General features: G+C 40.8%; 1 protein-coding gene across 4 annotated transcripts in view; it reads left to right on the forward strand.

Moving 5' to 3' along the window:
* Positions 1-17,223, forward strand: part of ACSS1 (acyl-CoA synthetase short chain family member 1) — a 71,047-nt gene that overhangs the window by 42,996 nt on the left and 10,828 nt on the right. For all 4 annotated transcript variants that reach the window (XR_008305706.1, XM_053243601.1, XM_053243613.1 and 1 more), the window contains exons 8-12: positions 3,140-3,232; positions 12,571-12,683; positions 14,291-14,417; positions 15,621-15,748; positions 16,486-16,549. Coding sequence is in view for 3 of the 4 variants with exons in the window: in XM_053243601.1 (XP_053099576.1) it covers positions 3,140-3,232; positions 12,571-12,683; positions 14,291-14,417; positions 15,621-15,748; positions 16,486-16,549 (525 nt within the window). In the remaining variant the exon portion in view is untranslated. The remainder of the gene's footprint in view (positions 1-3,139; positions 3,233-12,570; positions 12,684-14,290; positions 14,418-15,620; positions 15,749-16,485; positions 16,550-17,223) is intronic.

The following is a 17,223-nucleotide window of genomic DNA, read 5'->3' on the forward strand; positions in this document are numbered from 1 at the left end:
GTTTGGGTGAACAGCATGTTCTGGCCACATGCAGGATTTGTAGATCATTTTTTAAAAAAACTTTGAAAAATGGATTGTTGTGCCTCAGAGCAGCTTTGTGTGGTGATGCACTGTGTCCCCTGATGCCGAGACTGGAGTTGACATCGAGATTGGCATTAATTGACTTGATGCCAAGATCGACTTTGACGGCTTCGATGTCGGAGTCAGGTCTGTGCGTGCACAGTCTAAAACCCTGGTAAGTGACCCGGAAGAGATCGTCTTTAAGAAGCCGAGAACCTCCGATGCTGGACATAAGAAACAAACAGCATCGAGTCTCTTCCAATACCGACTCTCCACCTCCGAAGAAACATTAGTCAAAGACGCCACGTTCGTCAAAATCAAGGACTCCCTCGCCTACATCAGTTCAATGTCGAGATTCGTCGAAATTGATGGATCCTTCGCTACCGATCCCTTTGACATTGACGACCTCTCTACTGTCTACTGGCCCTTTATCGGGACCATCTACATCAATGGCAATGTCGATACCAACGTCGACATAGATGGCAATGTCAATATTGAAGGAAATGTCAATACCGACATTGACGGCAATGCTGGCCTCAATACCAAGCGCTTCAGTATCGATAGCCAAGTCGAGCATAGATCTACTCAACAGAATATCCTGAGTTTGCCATTGGCAGCTGTTCTTCCACATTCCTACAAGCCTCTATCGTTGTCTCTAGCGCAAACACCTGTGAGGTCTCCTCTGCTTTTATTTGACAACACTGATGATACCTTCTTCGATCAAGCATTGCAAAGTCACTAATGGACTCTACCACCAGTACTCCTTCTGGTTCTACATACCAGGGATTTTAAAGTGATGGCCTGGATGTTGATGTGGATGGAAATTCCACTCCAAAAACCCCATCCTTGTCACCGTATACAAGTGCAACGACTAGAACTGGTCTCACCTTTTTCCAACCTGTACGACCAGCAGTATTGACAGCAGTGTTGACGCCTACCACTACTGCAACTTTATGGAGACTGTTATGGCCGCAGTGCAGTCCACACAACCTGTCGCCTTGCCCATAGTGCCAGTTATTTCTAAAGCAGCTAAAACAGCATGGGAAAGTCTTGCAAACTTCTACTCCGACTTCCAAACTTTTAGAGAGTTTATACCGTATTCAAGAGGGGGAGAATGCTTACCTTAAAGCACCCTTCTCCGAACTCTATAGTAATAGAATGTGTGGCCTCATCTAAATTGGGCCACCATCATTCCACCTCTTCTGATAAAGAAGGGAGGAAACTGGATGTTTATGGATGCCACTGCGAGCTTCTCTATTCACATTGCAAATTATGCAGCCTATATGGCACATTACAATTATTGCCTGTGGGAATCTTTACAAAAGGAACTCTCTTCATTGAAACCAGAAGACTTTATGTATAAATATGAGGAGATACTTAACAAGTCAGCTGAACTTACCAGACAGCAGCTAAATACGTTTAAACATTTGACAGAAACCAAATCTAGGACAATGACCGCTGCAGTCTCTCTCAGGCGCCATGCCTGGTTACATTCTTCAACCCTACAGAATGATAAGAGAGATCGCGTTGCTGTTCGACAGCAAAGGTCTTTTTAGTGATTCAACAGACTTAGCAGTGGAGACTTTTAAAAAGTTAAGATTTACTGCAAAGAGTTTTTCATCTACTATGACGACTACTCAAGGCTCTTCCCGCTACCGAAACTTCAGTTGGAAACATTCTGGTTTCTGGTATCAAGACTGTAAACAGCTTAAGAAGCAGTACAAGCCGTACCACATAAAGGGCTTTGGACAAAAGAACAGAAATCAGGGACCCCTGGGAAAGATGCCTCCAAGCAGTCCCTTTGATTCCCAAAATTGTCCACCGCACATAACATCATCGCCCAACATTTTGAACACCGAGGTACTGGCTATCAGTGGCATACCTGTAATAGCACCTCTTTTGCCACCCCGTGTCATCAGACTAGCCAGTCATGCTTCAGCAGGCACCAGATAACATCAGACCAGTGGGTCTTAAGAATTATCAATTTGAGTTATGAAATTGAGTTTGAAAATTTGCCAGGCTTCAAGGGCATGAAGATCACTCCCCCAATTCCCGCTTTTATGGGAAGAGATACCAACTTTGTTGGAAAAGGGAGTGATAGTGTCAGTGTGATGGATGGACTGGCTAAAGGGATTCTACTCGTGTTATTTCCTCATTTCAAAGCAGGATGGTGGAATCAGGGTGATTATGGATCTCCAGGGCCTCAATCAGGCCATTCTCCATTACCTAAAAAGAACAAAAGATTTTCAGCATACAAAGCTGCTCTTTGTACTATTCAAAAGCAAAAATAAAGACATGCCAGTATCGAGACAAAGACTATCTCACTGGTTAGTTGAACTAATTTTCTAAGTTACAGAACCAGCAACCTCCGAAGGTGGTAAAAGCACACTCCACAAGAACATACACTTCTTTGGCTGCTCACTTATCTGGACTCTGTTTTAAAGACCTGTGTGCAGCTGCAACTTGGACTACTTATATGCCTTTTATAAAGCATTATACCATAGACTTACGTATGGCTGCTGTAGCCAAATTTGGAAGAGAGGTACTCAAGAGAGTTCTAGAATAGTGGGTGAAAAGGCTGCACCCTCCGCCATAGGGAAAAAAGACTGGTTAGTCATCCATTTCTTATTATAACAATGGATCACTTCCAGATAAAGAGGTTGCTTACCTGTAACTTATGATATGGAGGTGATCCGTTGTCATTCATGAGACCCACCTGTACCTCCCCACTGCATAAATTACAGGTAAGCAACCTGTTTTTTTGTATAGTATTCTCAACAAATGGCAGCCCATGCTTTCCTTGAAAACCTCCAGGGTTTTTTACAATTTTTCAGGCTCCTTTTTCTGCGGCTGATCAGATGAATTTGTTACAAATTACTTGATCTTTAATCTAATGTACCTTCTTTCCCCCCCCGTTGTTGCTTCATGTCCTATTCTTCATGACACAAACAGTTGCTACTGGACTAAACTTGTTCAGTTCCTTCAGTCATTCCTCATATGATTGCTTTTGTTGACTCGTTACCAAATAAAAATATTTTTGCCAGAAGTCACAATTCTCCTTAATGATTTTGTCTTTTAGTGGGAGAACCTATAAACCATGAAGCTTGGCAGTGGTTCTATGATGTCGTGGGAGAAGGACGGTGCACCCTCGTGGACACTTGGTGGCAAACAGGTAAAAGGTTAAAAAAAGCTGTAGTGTGGTGTCTTGAATTTCTGTTTACAGTGGTAGCTGCTAGTACCTGATCCTAGCCATCATGCTTGCTGAAAGTATTTTACACATGGCAGTTGTGTTGATTGTTTTCTCTAATAAGGGCAGTCAATTGAGACTATACAGTTGTACTTCTTGGAAACAATTGGATTGTACCTCATATCTTAAATTTATGCCAACCAATTTGTCCATGCTATACCTTTGAACCAATCTGAGAACTGCTTAATGCCATACCTTCCAACCAAAAAATCTTCGAAAATGTCATTCTAGAAAGGGCAGATGCCTCTCAGACTATCTTTCAAGGATTATCTAGTACATCTGGTTCCCATATCTCCTCATCTAGAACATCTAGTTGAATTTACCTGCTATCATGATGTTGCAATGCCCTGCATTTCTCTCCTCCACCTCACTGATAAGTAGTGGTGGGGAAATGTTCCCCTCATCAAATAGATACATTTTGAATTACATAGGCATAGGTTCCTTTAATGTTCCCAGCTGTTTTCCATGTAGAGTCTGCATGTCAGTTGTTAAATCAGTTTCCACTCAACACTGGCCTGCAGTAAACAAATAAAATAGACAAGCCCTACATTCAAGTTGTTTTTTGTGTTTATGTAGACTTAGGCTAGGTTACAGCATTTCATAATCAAAAATATAAACATATTTTAAATGCAACAAATATTTTATACAACAAAAACCCAGATATCAACACTTTCTATTGCCACTGTGATTTCTTAACAAATGTGCGCTAATTTATTTCCCTATTTCCAGTTGGAGCTTCCACTGTGAGTACTCTTCTTATGAAGAAACTTGCTGGATCATGCCAGAGGCCCATCTAGTCCTGCATCCTGTTCCCCACAGTGGCCCACTAGATGCCTTTGGGAAGCCCTTTTGCCTTTGGCTTAATCCTCATTCCTAAATTAAGCCTAAATCGGTATAACTCCATTTGCTTCTGTTCACCCCAGATTATCCTTGCCTCTCCTGTATACCTCTGCTGTCGTTGTTGTTAGTTACCCTTGCCTCTCCTTCCTTTCATTCTCTTCCTCTGTTGATTGTAATCTTTTTAGAACAGTGAGTGAGCCCATTCTGTTACCTTGTAATGAGTAAAGTGAAGAGGCTATATTAATAAGACGAATGTTGGCCTACGTCTTTAGTTTAAACAAGTTATTGGTTGCTAAAAACAGTAATTTTACGGTAATGAATGTTACTCAAAAGCAGACATCATAACAGTTCTCTCAGAAGCTGATTACTCCATATAAAAAGAAATGCACACATTCCTGTGAGACAATTTATTATTTTCCATGGATTTAAATGGTAATGGTAACAGTAATTCATATAGTGGATGAAAGATGTGAGTTGATTTGCCAGTGTTAGCTCAATAGCACATCTCACAATACATTTAAAAATAGCTCATTAATTGCTGTTTATCCTCTCTGGAACATTGCTCTCTGAAGCGGCAGCATGTCACAAGATAATCAACTTGAACAGGCATAAAGATTAGCAAATCAAGCTTCATGAATCCATTTGAAAGCATTTTGGTGAGTGGATAAGTGAGAGGGAGATTATATGAGGGGGAGAGAGAGAGTGTGTGTGATCTCTCCAAATCTTAATGTATTTGGAAAGTTGAACCAATAGTGTAGTATTTCAGTGTTCCATAATCCCTTAGCGTAGTCCTCTTAAATTAAAAACTTTAAATATTAATAATAAATAGTATTGTTTAAATAATACTTAGCATTTAAAACCAAAAACAAACCATTCTAAAAATGGATTGTCCTATCTTATCAGCTACATAATGAATAAGTATGGAGAGATATATGTTTCCATCTACTCTCTCGGAGGAATGGAAGAGGACTGACTCACTCCAGGAAGTATCTGAGGAGTCAAGGCAGGGGTCATAGAGGCAAGCAGGACAAGTAAGGAGACCCTCACTAACTACCTCTGCTCCCAGTGCCCCAGTGGTCACTAGGTATTGTAAATATGTTGGCACGGCTGACCTGACAGGATTTATGGTCCCTCCAGCTCCACTTCTGTGAGTCAAGATAGAAATTCTGTAGATAAGAAAGTAGCAGCTTAGCTGCATGGACGAAAGCGAAGGATGACTCTCAAAGATAAAGTAGTAGAAACAAAATAAAGTCCCCTTGAAACTAAACTAGGTACAAAATAAAGTCCCCTTGAAACTAAACTAGGTAAGGAGCAAGGAAGGAACAGAACAAGGACAGGCTGGAACAAGAAAGGTTGAACAATTATAAGCACGAGGAACACTGTCTGCGGTAGGCAACGCTGCTGACAGTACCGTCTCAGGAACAGCGTTTGCTTGATATAGGACTCGAGATAACGGGCAGCCAATCAGGCTGTCCTGACTCAGCATTTCTATTCCCTCTCCCGTGAGATCTTACGCCTGCGTGTCTTCCACTGAGCCTTTCTCTTGAGACGTCTTCTTTACACAGGTGAAATTCCAGCTTCCTCCTGATCAGTCTCTTTAGCCCTCATCTCTTTTAGCTGCTCAGATTCCCCTGTCTGCTGCTGTTCTACCTCTGCTTCAGAGTCTGTTCTCACAGCCAAATCCTCCTGCTGTGCTTCTGAGCCTGCTCTCCCAACCAAATCCTCCTGCTCCTCCTCTGACTCTTCTGATTCAGAGGTCTGGGCCATGACACTAGGATAGTTAGTGCAAAAGGTTGATGCACTGGAACTCCTTCTCCAACGGTTAATCTTATGGAGGTGGAAGTTTGAATGGAGTCCGGTGGAGCAATCAAAGCATCAAAGATGTTTAGTAGATTCCTGTTTGGTATGGGAGCTGCTGTTTCCCTTTAGTGTTGTAACCCCTTCATTGGTATGGATGATAAATCCACTTGTAATCTCTCCTTTCTGATGGTTTGAAGGACAGATGCTGTTGGTTAAAGGACTTATTCATCATAAATGATGAATGAGATTGAGTGCTGGAGGATTTAAACATTTTCTCAGTATACTTTGATTTCTTTAACTCCTCCATAGTATTGCCAATCTCTTCACTAAACAAGCCCTTCCTGTCAAAGGAACAGCCCTCAATTTTTTCTTTCATGTCTAGCTGTTGGTTCGCAAACCATAGCCATGCATGCCTTCATAGTGAAACAGCAGGAGTCGGTGTACATGATTCTGTTTCTGCCAAGTGCTTTGCTGTGCTACGATGCTGGCATGTAATGCACGTGGATTTAGCCAAAGTGTTTTTGAACTTCTGACAGAATTCCTCTAGAAGATTCCTTATGTCCTGCTGCAGGGCATCCCAAATTGTGTGATGGAATTTGGCCATGCAAGCCATATAATATGCAATCTTTATGGATAGGTACGCAATAGAATACATTCTCCTACCCATATTTTCAATCTTGCAGCCCTCTTTGTCCACAGGTGCGGGCATCAGGCACTGGCCAAGGGTCATCAAAGGGTTTGTAGCTGCTTCCTGAGGCCATGGTTTAAAAAAAAAAAAGGCAACTGCCAGCATAGTCTCCAAGAAGCCCTTTAAGCTGCTGCTGCTACCACTAAGCTAAGTCGCCTCAACCCCTTGTGGGGGATTACTTTTGCAGTGGCAGTTCCACTTGCAGCCAGCATCTTTTCTTCCTTATAATGGATTTACCCATGCCCACGACTGTGTAACTGTATGCAATGGCGAGAGCACTGCATCGTAAGAAAAGATGTCAGCCGCCAACAGTGCTATCAAAGAGCACTCAAGTTGATACCACTATTAACGCAAACCCCAGAGATAGTTTTGGAGACTTGGAGCGTTCTTTGACAGCGGCTGTTCTGAAGGTCTTCTTCCTTCACCTACAACACAATGCCACTGTTGTTTCCACTGATGTCAGGAAGTGATACTGTGTTACAGATTTAAAAAAGATGGTGGCTGCCAGCACGGTGGCCCTGCCCCACCCACCCCGCCACCACTAAGGGGGGCTGCAATTGCATTTAGCCAATGGCTCACAAACCTGGCACCAGCATGGCAACATAGCCACATTAACACCTAACACAGGAAAAGTTGCAACCTCAGGAATTGCTCCCAAATGTTTGCCCAGAAAGTTTTTCTCAGGAAAAAAATGGCTACATTGGCATGCTTCTTAACATACAAGTGTACATAGTTATATGTTTGTGTGTTTTAGTCATGGCAGTTGAATGTTCATTGTATGCCTAGCACCTTTATTTTGCATCTGGCTCCAGCAGGTGGACCTTGAGATTCTAATATAAAAACAAACTAGATTCTGGAAGTCTGTCCAACCCGGCTGTCCTAGAGGTATTTTTCAGCAAATTTGGATACTGCTCAGCTGGCAACAGAGCAGTGCAGAGAAACAATAGACAGGGAAAATACAACACCCTCCCCATGGCTTCTCAGCCCTAAACTCTCTCCTGAAGTTTCTTTTCTTTTTAAAAACAATTGTTAATTGTTTTAAGTTTTTGTATATGGTTTAACTTATTTTATGCTATTGTTAACCACCCAGAGAAGAAAATTGGGGCCGTGTACAAATTTGATTAATAAAATAATAATAATAATAATAATAATAATAATAATAATAATAATAATAATAAGAAGTCAAGAACCGAGCAGGAAAATGGAGAAATAGGCCCCTGCATGGTCAATATTTGCACCATATAAGTGGAAAATCAGACATCACCAAGACCTGGCAATGGCTTAAGAATGGCAACTTGAAGAAAGAAACAGAGGGTTTAATACTGGCTCACAAGAACAGGCACTAAGAACAAATGCAATAAGAGCAAAAGTCGAAAAATCAACCACAAACAGCAAGTGCCGCCTTTGTAAAGAAGCAGATGAAACAGTGGACCACCTAATCAGCTGTTGTAAAAAGATCGCACAGACTGACTACAAACAAAGGCATGACAAGGTAGCAGGGATGGTACACTGGAACATCTGCAAAAAATACAAGCTACCTGTAGCGAAAGATTGGTGGGACCATAAAAATGAAAAAGTTGTAGAAAATGAAGATGCAAAAATATTATGGGACTTCCGACTACAAACAGACAAACATCTGCCACACAATACACCAGATATAACTGTAGTCGAGAAGAAAGAAAAACCAGTCAAAATAATCGACATAGCAATACCAGGGGATATCAGAATAGAAGAAAAAGAAATAGAAAAAATCACCAAATACAAAGATCTACAAATTGAAATTGAAAGGCTGTGGCAGAAAAAGACCCAAATAATCCCAGTGGTAATTGGCACCCTAGGTGCAATTCCAAAACAACTTGAAGAGCACCTCAACACCATAGGGGCCACAGAAATCACCATCAGCCAATTACAAAAAGAAGCTTTACTGGGAACAGCCTATATTCTGCGATGATATCTATAATAACAGCAACAACACTGACAATAAAATTCTGGCATCCCAGGTCCTTGGGAAGGACTCAATGTCTGGATAAAACAAACCAGTCAATAACACCTGTCTGACTGTGAAAACAGTAATAATAATCATATAATAGGAGCACAGTGTACTAATTCACCAGATTGTCCTAAGGACAAAGAGGCTAATCCCTAAAAAGTGTACTATGCACATGATAAATAGTAAGAGTGGTTTTAAGATATTTTGCTAAGATTTGTAATGAAGGCAAACATTCATTACCTTTGAGACTTCTCAAATAACTTTTCCATTAGCATAAGCCATATAGTTTGAGACATGATCTTCATAAATGAAAAAGATAAGAGTATTGTTTTGTGCCAACTAGGGCATTCCTTCCCTCTTCTTATCTAACCTTCAGAGGGCAAGCAAGAGGCAAAATCCCTAGATCTGAGCGTTAATAAATTAGACATTGACCAGTAGATCTTCATTTGGTTTAAATCACTGCTATTAAAGGAATGGCATACTCCCCCCCCCCTTTTTTTTTTTTTGCAAACTGTGGGATATGGCTCTTACTCTTTGTAGGACCTAATATTCTTGTGGTTTTATTACTGCTGCTTCTTTTTGTGTATCTGAATTAGTGATAGGCTATAAAAGATCTGATTAAGGTTGAAATCTCTGATCTGATTTAATATTTATCCTGATAGAAATGAGGAAAGAATGATTAAGAGGCTCAATCCTGAATTGAAAATAATCGCAGAATGCCCATAATGGGTGGGAGGGTCTAATCCTATATGATAATAGTATTTTAGTCTCATAAACCGCTTTACAGGGAAACCATTTGAAGTGCTGTGAAAACAGCCAAGGAAGCACATTCCATAATATCCTTGCACTTCTATCACTGCTGCTGAAATCACCTATTTACATGAGCATGGATTGCATATCATTTTCTAGGGAGTGTTGCGTAGAAAGTAGAGCAGGGAGCGTTCTTGTATTCTCACAGAGGAATGGATGCCCTTTCTGCATTAGTTGTTGGGGCATGTTACAAAGTTTGATGAGCCAGTTTTAGGAACTTTAGGTGTGTGACTGTTTCATTAACAGTAGAGTCAGTAAATAAGAAGTCAGTTGGTAAGCAAGCAGTTAAAGTCTTGCTCGGTGGTTCTACTTTGTACTCAGCTGCATGGTTCCAATGCAGTGGTGGTTGCAAACATATTTCCTAAAGGTCCAGGAAAACTCCAGTCTCTAGGATGTTGTTGCCTTTCTTGACACACAAGCATTCCTATCTATTTCTGTTGTGGATGGGTTGGCTGTCCAAGAACTCTGATCTGTAATGGCCCATCCCTTCTTAAGTGCCAAGTGCTGGTGGGAGAACAAAGTTTCCAGGGAGTGGGGGAAGTGTTACCATTTTCTCCTTGCTAAGGGAAATTGGAAGTTTAGGAGTGTTGGGAATTCTCTCTGGTAAGAGAAAGCCTTTTTCATTATAGCAGAGTGCACAGAGGCACAACACAGCGGAATTGGGTTAGGCATGCGTGTATGCTGAGAGTAAAATGACTTGGAGCCAGTTCATAGTTTCAAATCAATATAAGGAGTATTTATTAGAGAACTCCATTCTAGATAGGAAAGTGAGGAGATAGGATCTCTAATCTATCTGCCTAGCTGGATGCAGATGGATTCTGCATCTTCGCACACATGGTGCAGGGAGAGAGGAGCTTGCATGTTGCAAGGGAGAGGAAGTGGCCAGGCAGCCAGGAAGGAAGGAAGTTCCTAAGATTAGCAATCTCCATACCAAAGGGATAGTGTCAGAGCAGTAGAGAAGGGATGACCAATGTCTTGACCTCTCTAGCCCTCTGACTCACTTAGTCTGTCCCTCTCTGTCACTGAAACATGAGACAGCGCAAAGTCCTTCACTTCCAACTACAAGAGAGTCTGTTTGTCAGTTCAAAGTATGTCTGTGATGCTGGGCTTCAGGTGTAGTGCTCCCTTCTCTCTTGTAGGAAGTGCAAACACTGGAAGTCTAGGTTGATGAAGATCCTACGCAGAGAGGAGGGTGGAATATCTCTGAATGGGGCATGATCTGAAGGCATATGAGGTAGCAGCTTCGATGCAACAAAGCTGGGTCTGTTCTGTTTTTCCTGGGTCTGGCCAGAGTCTAGATGGAAGACCTCCTGTGGACTCAACATACATTGCTGTTGAGTTGCCCAGTAGAAAAAAGGTGGGGTATAAATATAATAAAAATACATAGATCCATTACCTCTTGCTGAACTTATAAGAGTCATTACCCACCCTTGCCTGTGAGCAGCAGAGCCTAGCCTTGGAATCTATCCACTCACAGCTGAGCACCCCTGTAAGTGCCCAAGGCAAGCAGGTGGAGGGAGGGTTCCCCCAGGAAAGCCATTGCATCCCATGATTGCTCATCTCCAGTCTCCTCAGCTTCACAAGATGTAACTTGGCAGCCTGAAACTAGAAGAGGAACCTCTGCAGTATTGGGAAGTTGAACACTGGCAGACCGAGTGTTTGTAGGGATGCTGTACTTCCCGCCTTCCTAGGATGCCTCTCCTTCCCATATGCCTGAATGGCAGCCCTGCCACTCTCCCTACTCTGCCCCAGCCACTGCTGGTCTCTGAAAATAACAAACTGGAACCTCAATTAAAAGTCATGATACAGACAAAACATATGTGAACAGTTTTGTATTGATTCAGATGACTGTGAGTACAAACAGTAACCACACATACATATGATGAGCTTTCCTGGTAATGACTCATTTTGTTGCTTTATCAAATACACACAAATTTGCTGTAGATAAAAATACATAGAAAAGTTCAAATAAAAAAGTGAAAAGTGTCCCAGATGGGTCTACAATTCAAAAAATAAAATATATGTAGCTTCAGCTTAATAATACAACTGTTTCTTAAAGAAATAAATAAGTAATAAAATCTCTGCTTTTCCCAAAATAACCAAATCACTCTTGTGATAAATTCCCACGAAGGTAAAGTGTGCTCTTGAGTTGATTTCTACTCCTGGCGCCCACAGAGCCCTGTGGCTTTCTTTGGTAGAATACAGGAGGGGTTTACCATTGCCTCCTCCCGCGCAGTATGAGATGATGCCTTTCAGCAGCTTCCTATTTCGCTGCTGCCCAATATAGTACCAGCGAGGATTCGAACCAGCAACCCTCTGCTTATTAGTCAAGCATTTCCCCACTGCACCACTTAAGGTGCTAAATTCCCACTAGGAACTCCTTTATATTTATATACCTTATCTCTTGAATGCAGTTAATCACACAAACACAGGAAAGGAATGTATATAAGTTATTGCATGAGTCAGCTGATCTCTCTCAAAAGAAATGTATAAAATCTGCCTCAGCTGAAGACAGATAACTCGTGAGCAATCCCATACAAAAACAACTTGCAAAACAAAGCTATAACATACACACACAAAGACATTCTTCCATAAATAAAACTAAAATTATTCCATTAATAATTTAGAGTAATGTCTAATATTATTTCTGTTGTGAACATCTGACTGACAAATGAAATTTTTGAACACAATCCATTTGTAAGTTGGGCACCTTCTGTAATGACAGTGCTTAATTTGTCAAATGGGAAGTGCCAGAATTCACACCTGCCTAGAATTTATACTCTCTGTTATTTGGAATATGCATGGGCTGGTTTGGGTGTTCAGTAACAAGAGAAATATAGAACCTCTTTATTATTACTTCAGATATCCCAGGACTGAATCTTGACATTGAAACAGAGATAAGCCCTGGTGCTGATCATTGGGTTGATGACAATGGGCTTGTTTGGTGAGAAAATTTCTTGGCCTCAACAAATCATAATTTGAGTCTTTTGGGGAGGCGGGGGTACAATCTACCTCACATTATAATTAGTGGCAAACTTCCTATTTTCTTAAGTGTGGCTACATTGTACATTTGGTTAGATGAGAGCAGCAGATGTTTGCATTTCAACTGATTTCCCTTCCTCATAACTCTTTCAGAAACTGGTGGCATTTGCATTGCTCCTCGGCCTTCAGAGAAAGGAGCTGAGATTGTTCCAGCTATAGCAATGCGGCCTTTCTATGGAATTACACCGGTGCTGATGGATGAGAATGTGAGTCAAGCTGAGATACTGTAAAATTCTGATGATGAAACTGTAGACGGATATATTCAGTAGATGTACTGGCCGACATGCTGCACAGGGTAATGTGGGTGTTCTGAACCTCCCGCACCGCTGTGGGCGTCTAAAACAGTGCTCACAATGTTGTGTAACAGGGCTGGTATGCTACCACTTAAAATTGTGCAATCACACTTCCATGATGCTCTTTATAGTAATAATATTCATGATATTATGTACATTGAAAAGAATGTGTGGAGTCCTGTGCAAGTGCAATAGCACAGTTTTCAGTGGTAGCACACAAGCCCACAACACTGTTGGTGGCACTATAGATGCCTGCAGTGACACAGGTGGTCCAGAATTGCCGCATGTTACCCTGCATAGCATGTCAGCCACTGTTTCTTGGTTTATGTGGCTAATTTCTTCCTTAATTCATTTTGAAATACATATTTTAAAACAGTAATTGTGATTCTCTTTATTTAGCAGTGGGAGAGCAACTGGCCCTATCCACCCCAAGCACAGTACCTCCAGTGACTGTTGCTGGTGTCTGTCTTATGTTTCTTCTTAGATTGTGAGCCATTGAAGGACAGGGATCCATCGTATTTATTTATTATTTCTCTGTGTAAACTGCCTTGAGCCATTTTTGGAAGGGTGGTGTAGAAATCAATCAATCAATCAATCAATCAATCAATCAATCAATCAAAGAGTATTTCAGCTTCCAAGATCAAGGCAATCACTTTTTTCAAATTATTTTCAAAATCATATATACACAGAGTCATTAAGTGTATGATTCTTGCTGTATGTACTGATTCTTGCCGTACCTTCCCACCACTGAAACCTAAGTCAGATCTGTTCCAGGAACTGGGGGCGTTTGTGTCAGTTTCAAAGACACAGTTTAGAGGTCTGAGAGAAAGCCACCTTATGTATGGGGAACAGAGATCAAGAATGCCCCCTCTTATCACATTCTTCCATATCACTGTTATTGTTTTAATATAGCAGGGCACATCTGCATAGGAAATTTTCCCTCCTTTGTTGGTGTCAATGCCAAAATGGATACAATAGTGACTAGTTAGCTGAGCAGTAGTTTGAACTCTGTTCTCTTAAGGCCAATATTCTCACCACATCGGCTTTTCATTGATTTACAGATATTAGATGATACAATTAGCTCTCGGGGCTAATATAACTAACATGAAGAACTTGGAGCCAGTGCTCTAACAGGAGGTGGAGAGTGGAAATCAGATCCTTATCTCTCCTCATGCTATAAAGTAAAATTGTGTGTGGGGTGAAGGAGTAGATATTTCTCATATTTTAGATGCCCAAGTAGTCGCATTTCTCCCACCCACCCCATCACTTCTGTTGCTGTTATTTGTTCAAATTTTTGACCATGTTGTTTTCACTATAAGTTCTGTCTTTGGCATTGAAGGCTGTGGCTCTCATGCTGATCATAATGCTGCTGCTGTTGTTGTTGTTGTTGCTGTGTTAAGTCATAGAAGCTTAATGAACAGAAAACGTTGGCCACATGGCCCAGTTCTGGGATATTTCTGGTATAAGACATTTCTGTTGCATAGCCATGATGACAGCTGCTCCTATGCTTGGACCTCTAGGGAAAAATGATAGATGGCAATGATGTCTCTGGTGCTCTCTGCATTGCAAAGCCCTGGCCTGGTATAGCAAGGACTATCTATGGAGACCATCAGAGATTTATAGAAGCTTATTTCAAAGCTTACCCAGGTGAGAGTGATTTAAAAGAAATGTTGGTACTGCAGTTTTCTGAATAAATTGACTCTTTTTTCCATTGACAATGGCATGTTGTGCTGTGTATACTCTGCACTTTGTAGGGGAAAGTGGTGTAGCAGCAAATTCTGTGCCAAGAAAAGCAAAATCCTGCAGCATGTATCGATCATGCACATTACATATAAAGGCAATTTTGATTAAAAATTACTTCTGAGATTTCCTCTGCAGTCACTGTTTGGGCCTGAATGCTTTAGTACAGAGACAGATAATTGATGGTACATGTACAGTTACACAAGGATAATACTTATTTTCAAGACTGCAAAACATGAATAAAAGAACCAGTAATCTAGAGCTGATAAGCTGTTGCAGTAGTTTGTAAAATACAGTGCTGGTCTAGAAATGTGTCATGATCTGGAAGAGATGCTGCTTATGATAATCTCATAGCAGAATTTGAGGCATGAAAGATGCATTAGAAGACTATGACATAGATCATCGTTCCATTTCTACAGTACCTGATGAGCCAGCCTTGGTGCTGAGGCTATGGGCCAAGTTTGCCTCTTTCCATCCGCAACCCATCCTGTTTTGTTTATTTGTAGTAACTCCTACAATGCCTTTCCCCTTCCTTCTAGTGCGGACGTTGGATTTCTCTCAGGCTTCTAGCCCCTGCTGGTTCTAAGGAACCCAGAGACAAGCTGGTGGTAGAGGCTGCAGGTAGCTTTATGTAAGACCAGGTGAAACCTTATTGGCTTCTGTGTCACCAAAGTCTGCAGAATTGGTAGCTGCAATATACATTTTTGGCCACCTATAGTGGTGGCACTGGTGTATCAGAGAGCAGTTTAGCAGCTCCCCATTCTGGCAAGCAACTACAGTGGTGCGGAGACTAAGGCATTTGAGTCCTGCTGCCAGAGTTACTGTTTTGAGGCCACAGTCGCCTTACCCTATCCTGGCACACATACCCATATATCACATATGTTACTAAGTATGTGTTAGCTGTGCTTATACATTATATTTTTAGAACTAAATACTAAAAAATATAATAAAGCAACCCTGTTCCCTTCTGTTGCCGTCATAATTATGGTGATAACCCATGTGCAACATACACAGTATTTATTTCTCCTATGAGAGTATTGTGATCTTAATTGCAGTATTAGCAAACATGTAAATCAGCTTTTACTGATGCCTGACTTTTTGTCACTACAGGTTATTATTTCACAGGAGATGGTGCACATAGAACTGAAGAAGGCTATTACCAGATAACAGGGCGAATGGATGACGTCCTAAACATTAGTGGACACAGACTTGGAACTGCTGAGATTGAAGATGTTATGGTAATTACTAGGGAAGGAAAAGCTCTTTCTGTGTGGATCCCAAAAATTACCTTGTAAAAATGATTGAACATGGCTGATTGATAAGTTATCACTGCCACTAACATTCAAATTTTTATTTAAGAGCTGTCTCTATTAATCACCCCCTAATGGTATCATGTGATGACTTGCAGGCATGAATAAGTCATCACAGATTAGTGACCACAGGTAGAACTTCTGTTGTTTAGTGTCAACTTGAGAACAGTGTTTATCAATGGAGATAGTTTATAAATTTGACAGAAAGTCATCAAGTGATGTTAAAACAGACTTAGTTCTCACAAACAACAGATAAAGTAATAAGTCTGCATCTGGGATATATCTTCAGACACAGGTGAGGGTTCATACAGAATGATTGGTTGTTTCTATAATACCAAAAATATTGCCTGTACATAGCAAAGTAGGTATCAAGGATGGGTTTTAACCAAGGTGTCTCCTTGACTTGCTAATGACTTGTTCAGTGTGTAAGAATCTTATTTAGTACTTTATCACATGAGACCTCACCTGCAATCTAAAGTGTTACTGTCAAGGCTCAGATTTATCTCCTCCTCTGCTGTGTGTGAGAACTGGGCCCAAATGACACACATGTATGTATGTATAAGGCACCTTTTTGTCATCTACTCATTTAGGTTTTAAAGGGAAGGGATTTAATTAAGCCAGCATAAATGCAAAGCTGTATTTATTTTCTTCATTGTTTCAAAAAGGATGAACATCCTGCAGTACCTGAAACAGCAGTAATTGGTTATCCCCATGAGATCAAAGGGGAGGGTAAGTGAATAAAATGTGTTAAAGCCATTATTTAAATATTTTTCTTCTTAAATCAGTTTCTTTTAAAGTCCTCTTATAGGAAAGTATGGTCAAAATGAACAGATTCCGTTCTGGATATTTCTGTTATCAGTTTGATCATATTTGCAGAATCTGGATTAGAAGATGGATTCTTTGCCATCTGATTAATAGTGTTTCATTACATAAAGTACTTTTCCTTTAAGCAATATTTAGAAATGGCATCTAGCTCAGGGAGGACAGTGTATTAACTCAATGACTCCCAGTTGGGCTGAGTACTTAGTTAAGACATTTTGCACAAGAAGCAGTCATATTTTAGACTTTGATTCTTCATTCTCTTTCATTACATAAGGAAGCACATGTAGAATAATCTATTACATAATAAAGTGTGATGCAGTTTCACAAAGCTCTTAGCTTTAAGAGCATTTTCAGAAGTGCCAATAAGAATGCTTGATTTTACACATTTGTAAAGAAAATTAAAGGGTTCAATTGATCAGAAAGCACATTAAGTTTTAACTTTTTCACTTTCATAGGAAGCTTCCATATACTGAGTCAGACCATTGGTCTATCTAGCTCATTATTGTCTTCACAGACTGGCAGCGGCTTCTCCAAGGTTGCAGGACGGAATCTCTCTCAGCCCTATCTTGGAGATGCCAGGG

This window comes from Hemicordylus capensis, chromosome 1 (genome assembly GCF_027244095.1).
Source record: "Hemicordylus capensis ecotype Gifberg chromosome 1, rHemCap1.1.pri, whole genome shotgun sequence".
Lineage (NCBI taxonomy): Eukaryota > Metazoa > Chordata > Lepidosauria > Squamata > Cordylidae > Hemicordylus > Hemicordylus capensis.